Source organism: Dreissena polymorpha, chromosome 15 (genome assembly GCF_020536995.1).
Source record: "Dreissena polymorpha isolate Duluth1 chromosome 15, UMN_Dpol_1.0, whole genome shotgun sequence".
Classification (NCBI taxonomy): domain Eukaryota; kingdom Metazoa; phylum Mollusca; class Bivalvia; order Myida; family Dreissenidae; genus Dreissena; species Dreissena polymorpha.
Window position 1 is genome coordinate 43262698 of NC_068369.1, and position 17244 is coordinate 43279941.

Genomic DNA, 17244 nt, shown 5'->3' on the forward strand with positions numbered 1-17244 from the left:
TACATTATAAGTTAAATGATATAATAATACAAGACTGTTAAGAAGGTGCACAATATGTATTACAGAATATAGTCGCATTATACTACAAGTACTAATTGAAGCTGTTGTGTTCAGGCAGTCTGCGTTCGGTTGCCGAACCAATCACAACGTTTAATACGTTGCAGCAATTAGAGACCATATACCATTGGAAGTATCTGTGATATTGGATGCCTTTTGAGTGTGGGTGAACCAAGCAACTTTGCGAATTATACCATTGCTTGCTGGGTAGCCTAGAGACTCGTATATTGGTCTGAGTCACAGGTTTCCTAAGGGTGAGCGCCTGGGGCCCATGACCCTCTTGTTACTAACAGAGTAATACAAAAATATGGCATAATTTCAGATTTGAATACTGTTATTTTACACCACTTCTTTAGGCAGTTTGATGTACTAGTAAAAATAAAATACTTGAACATTCATACACAATGACCCAAACCATACAGAAAAGATAAGCTGACTATACTGCAAAGATTTGCGGACCATAAGGAATGCTGAATGGGTCAACGTCCCATCGGGTACAACTTCCCCTTACCCCGGGAACTTTGAAGTATACTAATTTTTTCATACCCAAAAGTTTAGTACCCACATTTTTGTTCATACCCAAAATTTTCGTACCTAAATTTTTCACATATGGGTACGAAAAAATAATAAAAAATTGCGTACAAAAAAAAATAAAATGATTTTGATAAGAAAAATATGGATTAAAAAAAATTGGGTTACGAAAACATACATGTACGTAATTTTTGGGTAAGAACAAATTATGTAAAAAAAAATGCGGCACAACAAAAATTTGGGTATGAAAAAAAAATGGGTAAGAATATTGTGGGTACGAAAAAAATAATGGTATTAAAATTTTGTGTACGAAACAAAATTGGTACGAAAAATTGTGCATAATAATTTTTTCAGGGTACTACATCCCCGTACCCCAGTGTGCTTTATGACACCATGTTGTTAGTTAAGTCTGAACAATACCTGATAAAAACGAGATAATCGGATTATGCAAATCGAAGGGGCAATTAAACACCGAAATACAAATTGTTATACGATTTTATGATGCAAACAAGCAAATGGAAAATATTACAGTTAATTTCATGTTTATTTAATGTGTCAACGTGTTAGTTTTATCACACAAATACCGTTTTGTTAAAAAAAAATTATATTGTTTATTTGGAATTGATGTTTTTATTGCTTGTTTTCAATCTTATTTGTTTCAGTCAAGTAGAACGTGTGTTTCCGGGACTCATCAATTGAAGAAACACCATCAACTTGAGACAACAGAACAACTTTAAATGCTAAATAACTTTGAAACTAACAACAATAAGAATTTTAAAGCGAGATTATACATTTTTTTTAACTATTTATGCATTTATATAAAATGTGTAAAAAACATATTATGTATAATACATATATTTCAATAAAAAATAAAATAAAAGTTAACAACAAGAACAGGGAAATGAACTACGCTGTGGCTGATATTTGGGCCATTTACCAGGCCTTTTACCCGTTGCGCTGACTGCAATGTTTTTTTCTTGGGTGAAAAGTCGCCTGTAAATGGCAAAATAACGCATAACAAATGCTAAATTTAAACATCGATTGGGAATGTTTCATTAGTATGTTTATGTTCCTACTCACATAAATTGTGTTCTCCCCCATCTGTGTTTACACGGGCTTTGAACCGTTCCCTGAGAACAAAGCGTTCACAGGAAGCCACATTAAGGAGTGACACATCGCCACCTCCCCACCCTCGAACCGAAACTTTAAGTTCGGGGGTGTCTTTATGGTCGTTGTTGATTTGACCTAGTGACCTAGTTTTTAACCCTATTTGAACTATATAAAACACCAATCCAGATTTTATCAAGATAAACATTCCGGTTAAATTTCATAAAGATTGGATGAAAACTCTGACCAAATACAATTCCAACCCAGATTTCATCAAGATAACATTCTGACTTGATTTCATACATATTTGATGAAAACTGTGACCTCTATTGTATATACAAGGTTTTTCTATTATTTGACCTAGTTACTTAGTTTTTGATCTAGTGACCTTGTTTTTGACCAGACGACCCAAAAACAATCCCAACCCAGATTTCATCAAGATAAACATTTTGACCAAATTTTATAAAGATTGGATTGAAACTGTGACCTCTACTGTTTACACAAATTGTTGAGACGCACACACGGACGCCGGACAACACACAATCACATAAGCTCACCATGTGACTTTGTGACAGATAAGCTAAAAAAGAGAGTAAATCAGGTCCGTTAAGCACAGTTTATACGTTATTTTATCGGGAGGGCTACCATCCCAAGTCACTAAATACTGCCACACTTTTGATTTTAGTTTCATAACGCCATCTGATAATTATGCCCCCCTTCGAAGAAGAGGGGTATATTGCTTTGCACATGTCGGTCTGTCGGTCCGTCCACCAGGTGTTTTCCGGACGATATTCAAGAACGCTTGGTCCTAGGATCATGAAACTTCATAGGTAATTTGATCATGACTTGCAGATGACCCCCATTGATTTTCAGGTCACTAGGTCAAAGGTCAAGGTGACCCGAAATAGTAAAATGGTTTCCGGATGATAACTCAAGAACGCTTAGGCCTAGGATCATGAAACTTCATAGGTAAATTGATCATGACTCGCAGATGACCCCTATTGATTTTCATGTCACTAGGTCAAAGGTCAAGGTCACAGTGACCCGAAATAGTAAAATGGTTTCCGGATGATAACTTGAGAACGCTTAGGCATAGGATCATGAAACTTGATAGGTACATTGATCATGACTCGCAGATGACCCCTCTTGATTTTCGGGTCACTGGGTCAAAGGTCAAGGTCTCAGTGACCCGAAATAGTAAAATGGTTTCCGGTTGATAACTCAACAACGCTTATGTCTAAGATCATGAAACTTCTTAGGTAGATTGATAATGGCTGGCAGATGACCCCTATTGATTTTCAGGTCACTAGGTCAAGGTCACGGTGACCCGAAATAGTAAAATGGTTTCCGGTTGATAACTCGAGAATGCTTAGGCCTAGGATCATGAAACTTGATAGGTAGATTGATCATGACTCGCAGATGACCCCTATTGATTTTCAGGTCACTAGGTCAAAGGTCAAGGTCACAGTGACCAGAAATAGTAAAATGGTTTCCGGATGATAACTCAAGAACGCTTATGTCTAAGAACATGAAACTTCGATGGTAGATTGATACTGGCTGACAGATCACCCCTATTGATTTTCAGGTCACTAGGTCAAAGGTCAAGGTCACGGTGACCCGAAATAGTAAAATGGTTTCCGGATGATAGTTCAAGAATGCTTATGCCTAGAATCATAAAACTTCATAGGTACATTGATAATGACTCGCAGATGACCCCTTTTGATTTTCAGGTCACTAGGTCAAGGTGACCCAAAAAAGTAAAATGGTTTCGGATGATAACTCAAGAACGCTTATGCCTAGGATCATGAAACTTGATAGGTAGATTGATCATGACTCGCAGTTGACCCCTACTGATTTTCAGATCACTTTATTAAAGGCCAAGGTCACGGTGACCTGGAATAGTAAAATGGTTTCCGGATGATAACTCAAGAATGCTAATGGCTACGATCATGAAACTTCATAGGTGCATTGATCATGACTTGCAGATGACCCAATCAGTGCTCCAGCTAGGATTTGAAAAGGGCAGGGGGGCTTTTTTGTCAAAAGGGCACTTTCCACGCGCAGTATTTTGTCAAAAGGGCACTTTTGACACGCAGTATTTTGTAAAAAGGGCACGTTCGAGCGCGCGGGTGTTTCTGGAATGCTTCTTATTGCATGTTAATTTATATGTTATAAATAATTGTATTATTCCCATTATTATTAAGCCATTTAAATATAATGGCTACAATGAGGATTAAACTAATTACAATGTAATAAGAGATTTATGACTTATCATATGTAAAAAAAAAAAAAAAAATATTTTTTTTTTTTTTTTTTTTTTTTTAAGGGGGGGGGGGGAGGCAGGGCGGAGGTTCGGGGGGGCAGGGCGGAGGTTCGGGAGGGCAGGGCGCGGCGCCCTTCGATTTAGGCCTGGCTGGAGCACTGCCCAATTGATTTTGAGGTCACTAGGTCAAAGGTCAAGGTCATGGTGACCCGAAATAGTAAAATGGTTTCAGGATGATAACTCAAAAACACTTTTGCCTAGGATCATGAAACTTCATAGGTACATTGATCATGACTCGCAGATGACCCCTATCGATTTTGAGGTCAAAGGTCAAGTTCATGGTGACACTGAATAGTAAAATGGTTTCTGTATGATAACTGAAGAACGCTTATGCCTAGGATCATGAAACTTAATAGGTAGATTTATAATGACTTGCAGATGACCCCTATTGATTTTCAGGTCACTAGGTCAAAGGTCAAGGTCAGGGTGACCCGAAATAGTAAAATGGTTTCCGGATGATAACTCAAGAACGCTTATGGCTAGGATCATAAAACTTGATAGGTATATTGATCATGACTGGCAGATGACCCCCTTTTGATTTTCAGGTCAGTAGGTCAAAGTCACAGTGACAAAAAACATATTCACACAATGGCTGTCACTACAATGGAGAGCCCATATGGGGGGCATGCATGTTTTACAAACAGCCCTTGTTTCAATTTGTCGGCCACAACTTTTTCAGCCATTTTGACTCTTTGTCGGAAAGTAGACCGTAATGCGCTTATTGATTGGATGACTAAAGTAATAAGTAACCAATATCGCGCGTCGTTATTTTAGGTTAAGATAAAACATTTACCTTCCCGTATCAAATAGTCAGAGTACAGCGCACTCTACGTATCTATGTCTATATATTAAAGAATTAAATTGAATTAAGTAGGGTTGGTATCGTAATCGAATCGACGCATTCAATTCTAGTTATAACTCGTATTAGCTGCTCAGTGGCAGGGGTATCAACGCAGGGCCCTCAATCTTTCAAATCTGTGGCCGAATTTCAGCCGCAGTCCCCCAACTGAAAAGTATACTTTTTTCCCCTTTTGGGGGAAAAATTCCCCCTAAAATGTAATAATGAGAGTAAAAGTAAAAAAATCCCCCCCCAAAAGCGAAACGCTGCAAAAAATTCCCCTCATGAGGGTAGCGAGCCTCTTTCCCTAAAATGGATTCAGGGCTCTGCAAGGGGCACCACTAGATTCATTGTTGCTAGGTTCGGCTTATATCGCCTTATCGGGCTTTTTCTTCCATTTGTAGTTTAAAAATCCGAGTGTCACTTGTGTTCGGAGGCACAGCACTTAAAAAAAATCCGAGTGTTACGTGTGTTCGGAGGCACAGCACTTAAAAAAAAATCCTAGTGTCACGTGTGTTCAGAGGCACAGCACTACAAAAAATCCGAGTGTCACTTGTGTTAGGAGGCACAGCACTACAAAAAATCCGAGTGTCACTTGTGTTCGGAGGCACAGCACTTAAAAAAATTCAGAGTGTCACATGTGTTCGGAGGCACAGCACTACAAAAAAATCCGAGTGTCACGTGTGTTCAGAGGCACAGCACTACAAAAAATCCGAGTGTCACTTGTGTTAGGAGGCACAGCACTACAAAAAATCCGAGTGTCACTTGTGTTCGGAGGCACAGCACTTAAAAAAATTCAGAGTGTCACATGTGTTCGGAGGCACAGCACTACAAAAAAATCCGAGTGTCACTTGTGTTCGGAGGCACAGCACTACAAAAAATCCGAGTATCACGTGTGTTCGGAGGCACAGCACTTAAAAAAAAATCCTAGTGTCACATGTGTTCGGAGGCACAGCACTACAAAAAATCCGAGTGTCACTTGTGTTAGGAGGCACAGCACTACAAAAAATCCGACTGTCACTTGTGTTCGGAGGCACAGCACTTAACAAAATTCCGAGTGTCACATGTGTTCGGAGGCACAGCACTACAAAAAAATCCGAGTGTCACTTGTGTTCGGAGGCACAGCACTACAAAAAATCCGAGTGTCACTTGTGTTTAGAGGCACAGCACTTAAATAAAATTCCGAGTGTCACATGTGTTCGGAGGCACAGCACTACAAAAAAATCCGAGTGTCACTTGTGTTCGGAGGCACACACATGCATTCTTTTTATGCCCCCCTTTTTATGCTTTGCACATGTCGGTCTGTCTGTCGATTGGTTCGTCCACCAGGTTGTTTCCGGATGATAACTCAAGAACGCTTGGGGCTAGGATCATGAAACTTCATAGGTACATTGATCATGACTCGCAGATGACCCCTATTGATTTTGAGGTCACTAGGTCAAAGGTCACGGTGACCCGAAATAGTAAAATGGTTTCCGGATGAAAACTCAAGAACGCTTAGGCCTAGGATCATGAAACTTGATAGGTAGATTGATCATGACTCGTAGATGACCCCTATTGATTTTCAGGTCACTAGGTCAAAGGTCAAGGTCACAGTGTCCCGAAATAGTAAAATAGTTTCCAGATGATAACTCAAGAACGCTTATGCCTAGGATCATGAAACTTTGTAGGTAAATTGATTATGGCTGGCAGATGACCCCTATTGATTTTCAGGTCACTAGGTCAAAGGTCAAGGTCACAGTGACCCGAAATAGTAAAATGGTTTCCGAATGTTAACTCAAGAACGCTTAGGCCTAGGATCATGAAACTTCATAGGTAAATGGACCATGACTCGCAGATTACCCCTATTGATTTGCAGGTCACTAGGTCAAGGTGACCCGAAATAGTAAAATGGTTTCCCGATGATAACACAAGAACGCTTATGCCTAGGATCATGAAACTTGATAGGTAGATTGATCATGACTCGCAGTTGACCCCTTTTGATTTTCAGGTCACTATATCAAAGGTCAAGGTCACGGTGACCTGAAATAGTAAAATGGTGTCCGGATGATAACTCAAGAACGCTTATGCCTAAGATCATGAAACTTCATAGGTTTATTGATCATGACTCGCAGATGACCCCTATTGATTTTCAGGTCACTAGATCAAAGGTCAAGGTCACGATGACTCAAAATACTAAAATGGTTTCGGTTTGATAACTCAAGAACGATTATGCCTAGGATCATGAAACTTGATAGGTAGATTGATCATGACTCGCAGTTGACCCCTATTAATTTTCAGGTCACTAAATCAAAGGTCAAGGTCACGCTGACCTGAAATAGTAAGATGGTTTCCCGATGATAACCCAAGAACGCTTATGGCTAGGATCATGAAACTTTATAGGTACAGTGATTATGACTGGCAGATGACCCCTATTGATTTTCAGGTCACTAGGTCAAAGGTCAAGGTCACAGTGACAAAAAACATATTCACACAATGGCTGTCACTACAACGGAGAGCCCATATGGGGGGCATGCATGTTTTACAAACAGCCCTTGTTTACAATACTAAGTCCTTAGGTTTAAAAATCTTGGCCAACTTCAGCCTTAGACTCTCCATAAATTCTGCCATTCCTTCGTCACTTAGATGTACGCCGTCTGAAAGCCAGTGGACATCCTCCCGCACGTGAACCATGAATGATACCGGAAAATATCTCCTGACATAACGATTGATAGCGCTGCCTATGGCCGTGAAGCGGTCTGATGTAAGGGCGTTATCGCGAAATGCCCACCTCTGGCAAATGCCGGCCACCACCACGGTTGCAACACCTCGGGCCTTCACCAGTCGACACAACTTAAGGATGTCCAGACTAATATCACGTGGCTGGCACCTTGAAGTGATATCGTTTCCCCCAAGGACGACGATAACTACATCTGGTTCCCATCTTAACATCCTTTCAAGCAATTGTTGATGAGGCCGCTGGGCCCTCATCCCCCCCTGCCCGAAAAACCGGAAACGACCAGGCACCTAATAAACAAAAGAAAACAATATTGATATAAACCGATATACAAGGCTACAGCGATTGTGAGTGCTGAGAGGGTGTACACACGACAACAATTTAACATACTAAGTTAATAGTCCCTGGCAATGTACTCTCTCCCTTTAGCTACATACGCCAGTAAACTTCAAGGAAAAATAGACCATTAATGCTCATTACCATTCAACACCGGAAGCAACTCCTCAAGTATACACATATCAGTGATCCCGCCACAGTGTCTTATCCGAGGGACATAGCTGTCACCACAGATGGCACAGAAGGCTATCTTAGTAGTGGATGATGTCATTTTGAATAATACATTAAACACATGACTCCCGTTTAACTTAGTTATACCCTGAACGATAAATACTACGCGAAAAACAAAACCAAGTTTTATGATTGGCTGAGATATTGAGCTTTTTTGATGTCAGCTCCAGGCGCACTATAGATCTTTGTTCCTCGCATAAGTGATGGGCTCTACATCCAGATTGATAGTTTGAATTTTTTTATGTTTTTCGAGGTAAGCGCAGAGTCGCGGTTTAATAATTTTTTGCATTCATTTTGTGAATGAAGAGGTTAAACAGATCAGTCGATATGAGGCTGGGGCGTCTTAAGTTTATTGGCTTTGAGGATCGGTATAATTGTGGCCTCATACCATTCGTCAGGTAGGGTACCTTCAGCCCATCGGAAATTTGCATGTTTATTAATGCACATAGATTTGAAAGTAATAGTATCAAAATGGGTATGATTTTTAAATGTCAAAGTTGTATGATACATATATGAAATTTACAAATATGCAAATATTAGCAAATTCAACTAGAAATGGCTCGGCAGAGGCCCACGCGTATCCCAACACCGCATGTTTGACGCAGGGGCGTTCCAGGGTTGGTAATAGGGGGCCATGCATAGTTGAGATTAACCGTATTGTCATAAGAAAAGTTCAGTATCAATTAGAAGTGAATCGGTGTAGAAATGAAGAAATTATAGTAAAAGGCAATGTTGAGTGCGTGTGGCCTATGTGGGTGGAGTGCCCCAGGGGGGGGGGGGGGGGGGGGGGGGGGGGGGTGATGGGGCCATGCATAGTTGAGATTGACAGTATTGTCATAATAGATGTTCAGTATCAATTTGAAGTAAATCGGAGTAGAAATAAAGAAGTTAATGTAAAGAACATACAAAAATGAGTGAAAATCTCTGACCCGTCCAAAAACCCCTATAACTTTTGACTCAGGGGTCAGTTTAAAATTCCAATTAGTGCAGGGTCGCACAATAATGCATAATTGTCATTAAATCTATAGCCTAGTTAGCAAGTAATTTATTACTTTTCAAACGGTACCACTTTAAAAACCTACAGTAGGATTTCTAGCAGTATACGTCCATTTCGACAAACGCGCTTATTTTTAAATTTTAAAGTGCTAAAAAATACGGATTTATACCTTGTAACCACCAGATATATTATAATTGGTATAAATAAAATATGTTTCTTATTTATTCTTAAATTTACTTTGCCAAAAAAGGTGTGTGGCTTTAACAGCTTTAATAGTTAAATTTATATTTATAGTTTTTAATTCGCACTATATAAGTTAAGATAAGTAAGCAGAGGTTAAAGTACAGAAATAATGTGCGTATGAAAATTTTGGGTAAGAAAAAAATGTGGGTACGAAAAAAAATTGGGTACGAACATTTTTGTTTCCTTTTTTTATTAGGAAAGATGGGGTACCTGTTATTATACCCGGGTTTCCCAAAAGTATCATTTGAAAATCGTTGTACGGTGAAGTATACTTCAAAGTACACTGGGTACTTAGAAGTAGTAACCGTGGGGACCTTGACCCATTTACCATGACTTTGGATTTGACATTTCCTCTGAATTAATTTCAAATAAAACACGCTATATCTTTATTGTTACGGTCTTCATAGTTGATTCATTATTAAAACATACTATATATTGATTTAAAGGGATCTTTTCACGCTTTGGTAAATTGACAAAATTGAAAAAAGTTGTTTCAGATTCGCAAATTTTCGTTTTAGTTTTGATATTTGTGAGGAAACAGTAATACTGAACATTTACCATGGTCTAATATAGCCATTATATGCATCTTTTGACGATTTTAAAACCTAAAAATGATAAAGCGTTGCAACGCGAAACGATTGAATAATTTGGAGAGTTCTGTTTTTGTCGTTAAATTTTGTGAAACTACGAAGATTGCTTATATAAGGTATAAAATACTACTAGTATATGTACTCGGCGGAATAGCTCAGTAGGCTAGAGCGTTTTTACTTCAGGACTCTGGCAGGACTCCAGGGGTCACTGGTTCGAAACCTGGTCAGCGCAATGATCTTTTCCTTTTTTAAATTTTATTCTTGATTTTTTACTGGAGCTTTTACAATCCAATGTTTACATTTATCGATATAAAGCATTTAATGAATAAGTTAAAAAATGCCAAAATCTGTGAAAAGGCCCCTTTAAGATAACATCTGGACAAAAATGGATGCAATTTTTTAGCTCAGCTGAGCACAAGGTGCTCATAGTGAGCTTTTGTAATCACTTTTTGTCTGTCGTGTGTTGTGCGCCGTCAACATTTGCCTTGTTAACTCTCTATACAGGCCACATTTATTGTCCAATCTTCATGAAATTTGGTCAGAAGATTGGTCTTGATATCTTGGATGAGTTCGTAAATGGTTACGTTTGCTTGAAAAACATGGCTGCAAAGAGGCGTGGCATTTTTCCTGATATGGCTATACTAAAACCTTGTTAACACTCTAGAGGCCATATTTATTTCCAATCTTCATAAAATATGGTCAAAAGATTTGTCTTAATTGAAAAACATGGCTTCCAAGGGGCGGGGCATTTTTTCTTATATAGCTGTAGGAAAATCTTGTTAACACTGTAGAGGCCACATTTACTGTCTGATCTTCATGAAACTTGGTCAGAAGATTCATCCCAATAATATCTTGAAAGAGTTGAAAAATATGTCGGTTGGTTGAAAAACATGGCTGCCGGGGGGGGGGGGGCATTTTTCCTTATATGGCTATACTAAAACCTTGTTAACACTCTAGGGGCCACATTTATTTTCCATTCTTCATGAAACTTGGTCAGAAGATTTGTCCCAATAATATCTTGTTATCTCAGGTGAGCGTCTTTGGGCCTTTTAGGCCCTCTTGTTTAATCAATACATTCTTATAAATATAATAGAGAAAATAAGAAGATGGTCTTTTGAAGTAGCATGAAAAATACTTTAACCTTACTTTAAATGGTATGTAATGGCTAAATTTCTGGAACCATTCCCCAACTCCCATGCCCAGTACCCTGACCAGGGACTGGGTGGTCCCTTGACCCCCAGGAACATCGTCCGGTTTTCAGACATTTTCATCGTTCACCCATGCTATTGAAATTGAGATCATAAGTTGAAAGGCATGTTTGGGGGGAATAATGTCTCTGATTGCGAAACGTTTGTAAAGTTTGTGTATTCATAGTTATTACATAGTTAAAACAGCACACATATGGTAAAGTAAGTATGTGTATGAACACGTCTTTGTACTTTAATTGTGTCCTTTATTACGACATGAATACAAAATTTGAAATAGTAAAAAAAAACTGGACTGATGGATAATAATAACTTTTGGGCAAGTAGTTCAGATTTTGGGGCGAGTTGGCTTTGGGGCGAGTCGTCTGGTAACTATCATATAATTTGTCTCATCAAAAGTCAATAATGAAGTTTAACAATTTGCTCATATTCAAAACAAAACAGACTAAATGGTGCTTATTTTAATTAACACAATTATAAAACAGCTCATAACATTTTATAACTAAAAGTAATCCAGTATGTGAACAATTAATTAATTACAAAGTTTTACTGTATGTAATGAAAAAATAACATCATACAACTACATTTTCTATACAATAATCACGAATATAATACATCAAACTTAACAAATATTTCATGAACAAAGTATTTCAAGATAAAATATATAAGAAAAAAAATTGGGGCGAGTTGTCTTTTGCTTGGGGCATGTTGTCCAATATATTTGGGGCGAGTTCTTTCTTTTAAAGCGGCGTTCTCATAAAGCTGCACATTGAGTGGTGGAAGTTCAAGGTCAAGGTCATCCTTCAAGGTCAAGGTCATCCTTCAAGGTAAAAATAAATAAATTTAAAAGCGGCGCAGAAGGGGACATAGCGTTTCCGACAAACACATTTCTTGTTGATATTCCGATATGCTTAAGGGAGTTAATTTATTCATGTAAGCGGGCGTATTTTTTAGAATGCCTTTTTCTATCGCTTATTTCACTGATTAAATGCGGTTATACTGATAGTTTTAAATTGTATTCCACCAGAAAAAAAATTCGGAGAAAGAAATATTGTGATATTTATCGTTCGTATAATGTGAGTTTTCTTATATATTTTATATTGCAGGGGTGTTAATTATAAAATGTTGAAGGCTTCAAAGTAGTCTATGTTTGTTTATATTAATGGTTAATTTTCAAGATAATGGTGAAATAGCATATGGATTATTGTAAGTATGTATTTGAAGAAATATTGATTTGGATATATGAGTAGCCATATAATAGATCAGAAATGTGGAATTGTATGTTTTTTATTCATTTATACTAATCCCCACGTCGTGGTACCTTCCCATTATTGAGAAGTACTATAGGATTATTGTTTTATTAAAAACAGTACATTCTCGTTGCCTGAATAAATATTTGTACGATTTTAACGCGATGAGTTTTAATGTACGTATATTTTAACAGGGTATCCCGTGTCTTTAAAACATTGGAAATAATGTTGTAGGATCCGGGCAAGAGCAGGTTTGCATTTCGTATCTATTCTTCGCGGGAACGGTTTGAATTAGTGCGGTAAAAGATGTGGATTCTTTATTCATTTTTGTTAAGGTATTTATTGTAAAAAAATCTGTAAAGCTGTTAAAACAAGAAACTGTCAGAGACGGGTGATGCTCCCCAAAGGTTTTTTTGGTCACAATATTGCACTATATATTCAGATAAAAGGAAACGTCTTGAGGGGCATAACTTTGGACAAAATAATACGATGGATGGTTTAGCAACTTTAAAAGTTCAAAGGGCCATAACTCTCTAAATAAATCATCTAACCAGAACCCACTAATAACATGCGCATCTCCTGAAGGTAGTTGGGCTTCCCATAAAGCTTCATTGTATTCCAGTCAGTAGGTGGGGAGAAATAGCCCGGACAAAAATTGCACTATATGTAAAGTTTATAGAAAATTTCAAAGGGCCATAACTCTGTGAAAAAAAATCGGACCATAAACGGCTGATAATATGCACATCTCCTGTTGGTAGTGAAGCTTCGCATAAAGTTTCATTGAATTCCCGTAATAAGTTGCTGAAAAATAGCTTGGACAAGAATTGCACTATATGTACAATGGAAAATTTCAAAAGGCCATAACTCATCCGACCAGAACCCGCTGATAATATGCACATCTCATCTTGGAAGTGAAGCTTCCCATAAAGTTTAATTGAATTTCGGTCATTAGTTGCTGAGAAATGGCTCGGACAAAAATTGTGCACGGACGGACACACGGACAGACAAAGCGGCGACTATATGCTCCCCCAAACAAATTTTTTGGGAGTGCATAAAAATACTTCTTTATTATTAACTGCCTAAAATATATAAGAAGATACTTAAAGGCAATATCTTTATCTCAGTGTATCATATGTTACTATAGTTTTTCACTGATGTATTGATATATCTATTTGATAAGCAGATGGACAAACAGAAATCTTGTGTTTTCTAGGGGTATAAATTTGGCCCTTAATTGGTAATAAAATGCAGTGATTATATGTCTCTGATCCTGACAATGAAGCAAATCTGCCCTTAGGCTATTTCATATCACTTAAACAAAAGGAGATGTAACACGTGTAACTTTAATTAATTTGATATTTACGTCTAACTTGTCTCCTTTCAGAAACAATAGGTATTTGACAAGATCCATACCAGTCAAATATATACAAGAAGCAAGAGCGCAATCGTGCGCAGCGAGACTTGCTCATATAGAATTGAATCTCTTATTTCTTTCTTTCAAAATAATTTCATTTCTCCAAACTAATATGCATTACGCACGGTGTTTTTTATATGCGGATTAATGCTCGGTTTTAGTACAATAATTAATCAACGCCTCAATATTTAAACAAGAGTTCCGCGGTCGGAGATGACCGCATTGAAGCCGGATTTTTTATTTAAATGACAGGAAAGTACCTTTCGTGTTTTTGTCAATGCAATACTTAAATTACTGAAATATTGTTCAAAGGTCAAAATGAAATGTAAGTACTTTTCAAGGCATGAGCAAACCTTGTGTTATGTTTTGAATGCATGCATATACATGAACAACAATAACATTTAAGGTCACAGTGACCTTGACCTTCAAATGAATGACATTAAAATGAGCAGTGGTGATCTTCTAGTACTGGCCAACCTTTATGTCAAGTTTGAAGACTCTAGGTACAAGCATACCAAAGTTATAACATGGAATAAGAACTTTAACATTTTTACCTACCAAAGTTATAAAAACTTTAACATTTTTACATTCAAGGTCACAGTGACCTTGACCTTAGAATGAATGACCTTGAAATGACCAGTGGTCATCTAAGTGTGCTTGCAAACCTTCATGTCAAGTTTGAAGACTCTATGTCCAAGCATACCAAAGTTATAACAATTTTAACATTTTAACATTTAAGGTCACAGTGACCTTGACCTTCAAATGAAAGACATTGAAATGACCAGTGGTCATCTTCTAGTACTGGCCAATCTTTATTTCAAGCTTGAAGACTCTAGGTACAAGCATACCAAAGTTATAACATGAAATAAGAACTTTAACATTTTTACATTCAAGGTCACAGTGACCTTGACCTTCAAATGAATGACCTTGAAATGTCCAGTGGTTACTTACTAGTTCTGGCCAACCTTCATGTCAAGTTTCAAGACTCTAGGTCCAAGCATACCAAAGTTATAACAACTTTAACATTTTTACATTCAAGGTCACAGTGACCTTGACCTTCAAATGAATGACCTTGAAATGTCCAGTGGTTACTTACTAGTTCTGGCCAACCTTCATGTCAAGTTTCAAGACTCTAGGTCCAAGCATACCAAAGTTATAACAACTTTAACATTTTTATATTGAAGGTCACAGTGACCTTCACCTTCAAATGAATGACCTTGAAATGACCAGTGGTCATCTGTTAATCCTGGCCAACCTTCATGTCAAGTTTGAAGACTCTAGGTCCAAGCATACCAAAGTTATACCATGAAAAAAGAACTTTAACATTTTTACATTCAAGGTCACAGTGACCTTGACCTTCAAATGAATGACCTTGAAATGACCAGTGGTTACTAACTAGTTATGGCCAACCTTCATGTCAAGTTTCAAGACTCTAGGTCCAAGCATACCAAAGTTATAACAACTTTAACATTTTTTATATTGAAGGTCACAGTGACCTTGACCTTCAAATGAATGACCTTGAAATGACCAGTGGTCATCTGTTAATCCTGGCCAACCTTCATGTCAAGTTTGAAGACTCTAGGTCCAAGCATACCAAAGTTATACCATGAAATAAGAACTTTAACATTTTCGAGCACGCCGCCACCCCGCCCGCCCGCCCCCCCCCCCGCCCGCCCGCCCCCCCCCCCCCCCCCCCCCCCCCCCCCCCCGCCCGACAACATCAATCTATAAGCCGAGATTTTTTCGAAAAAAATCCGGCTAAAAAAATGAACAGCGGATTATTGTTCACCGACTTTTTTTATAGAGATTTGATATAAATATTATAGAGCTGAAAAAAAATACATTTAGCCCTGTTTTCCCGGAACAGGCGCTGAACATACACCTTATAAAAACGCTATACCAATTCCGGTACTTGTGCACTTAATTGATTGTAAACAATGACGGTTGAAATCATTGCGTGGGAATTTTTTTGGTAACCAAGAGCGACGTCAACGTTCATGAAGCCTTTCATTCATAAATGTATATATGCGTCGTGTCAAAACCAGCATCACCGGATGTAAAATCTATTTTGAACCTGACACGTCCGCTGCTGTTTGCACCCGCAAATTAGTTTAAAATGGTTTCCGAATCGGTACGTTGATTACATAACATCAGAACATAATATCCCGTCCAAAATGGGCGCTATGCTTCTTAATAGTACATGTATCTTGCAAAAAAGTGAAGCTCCCCACATATAATGTCGAACTTTAAAACAATACAAGTTATGTTTCATCTTTTGTAATGTAGCTTGAGGTTTCGTATTTTTGAAAAGTATGAAAGAGGTATACATTTAAACAGACGAAACGTTCTTTAAAACATTCATATCAAAAAAACACAAGAAACGATGCCTTCTTTGAAGTTTAGTTCCAACTAACCTCACTTAAACGCGGTGTAAGCTCCCGTATACGCATGCACCCATGACATTAAATTAACAAAAACAAGTCGACAACGACCGATTAAGTGTTAAAATCCCCGGGTACGTTTTAATATATTTACTGTACCCGCGGTACATGTAAGTATACTTAAGAGTACCCGGGGTACATGTAAGTAGTAACCGAGCCGACAATGACCATTCCAACTTACTGTTGGTTATTCGACAACAAACCATTATAGAAAAATATTATTTCTTAAATATAACACTTCAGATATACGTACATCTGGAATCACACCCCACCGTTCCAAACGAACTACATAACTGTCACCGAAAAACGCTATCTTCGTAGTCTCGGTTGTCATTTCAAATACTAAATTCTGGTTCAAAGTCAATGCTTGTTAATGTATATATTGGCGGTTAACAACTGCGGGAAATACCGCGCGACAAAAATTCGCATGACGTCATATCGCCGAAACTTCTGATTGGCCAAAACATTAATTATGCATTGTATTAAAAAACGGTTTAAACGGTCACTTTTAAATAGACCAGTTCACGCGCACCTGCGTGTTAACATCCGGACTATATTGGTAGTCAAAAGATAGATACAATCAATGGGGAGAAATAGAGCGTGATCGGTTATATTTAAACGATTATATTTAGATTTTATTTTTCAACATGCAAACAAGTTGTTAACCGATGGAGTAAGATGTGATTTTTTTCGATTATTGGAAAAAATAAACGCGTTTGTTAGTTAATAAGTTGGAACTAAACTTCAAAGAAGGCATCGTTTCTTGTGTTTTCTTGATATGAATGTTTTAAAGAACGTTTCCTCTGTTTAAATGTATACCTCTTTCATACTTATATATATCAAAGCTGACCCGACCCGGTTTAATGAGGCCTGTTTTTGAAAATAATTAATTACTATTTTTACTTCCGTGTTCATAATGTTTACGGGCGCCATGCTGGAAATAGTCCGTTTCCCACAGTGCTTAG

General features: G+C 37.8%; 1 protein-coding gene and 1 long non-coding RNA gene across 2 annotated transcripts; one reads left to right on the forward strand and one right to left on the reverse strand.

Moving 5' to 3' along the window:
• Positions 1-7215: 7215 nt before the first annotated feature.
• LOC127861285 (uncharacterized) lies at positions 7216-17219 on the reverse strand. The gene is made up of 2 exons (XM_052399734.1): positions 17183-17219; positions 7216-7862 (listed from the first exon to the last, which is right to left on the reverse strand). The coding sequence occupies exons 1-2, from the start codon at positions 17210-17212 to the stop codon at positions 7395-7397; spliced, it is 498 nt and encodes a 165-aa protein (XP_052255694.1). The 5' UTR covers positions 17213-17219; the 3' UTR covers positions 7216-7394.
• On the forward strand, positions 14029-14606 carry LOC127861286 (uncharacterized). Its single transcript, XR_008040151.1, has 2 exons — positions 14029-14244; positions 14433-14606. It is a non-coding gene; the product is annotated as an uncharacterized LOC127861286 (long non-coding RNA).
• Positions 17220-17244: the final 25 nt, after the last annotated feature.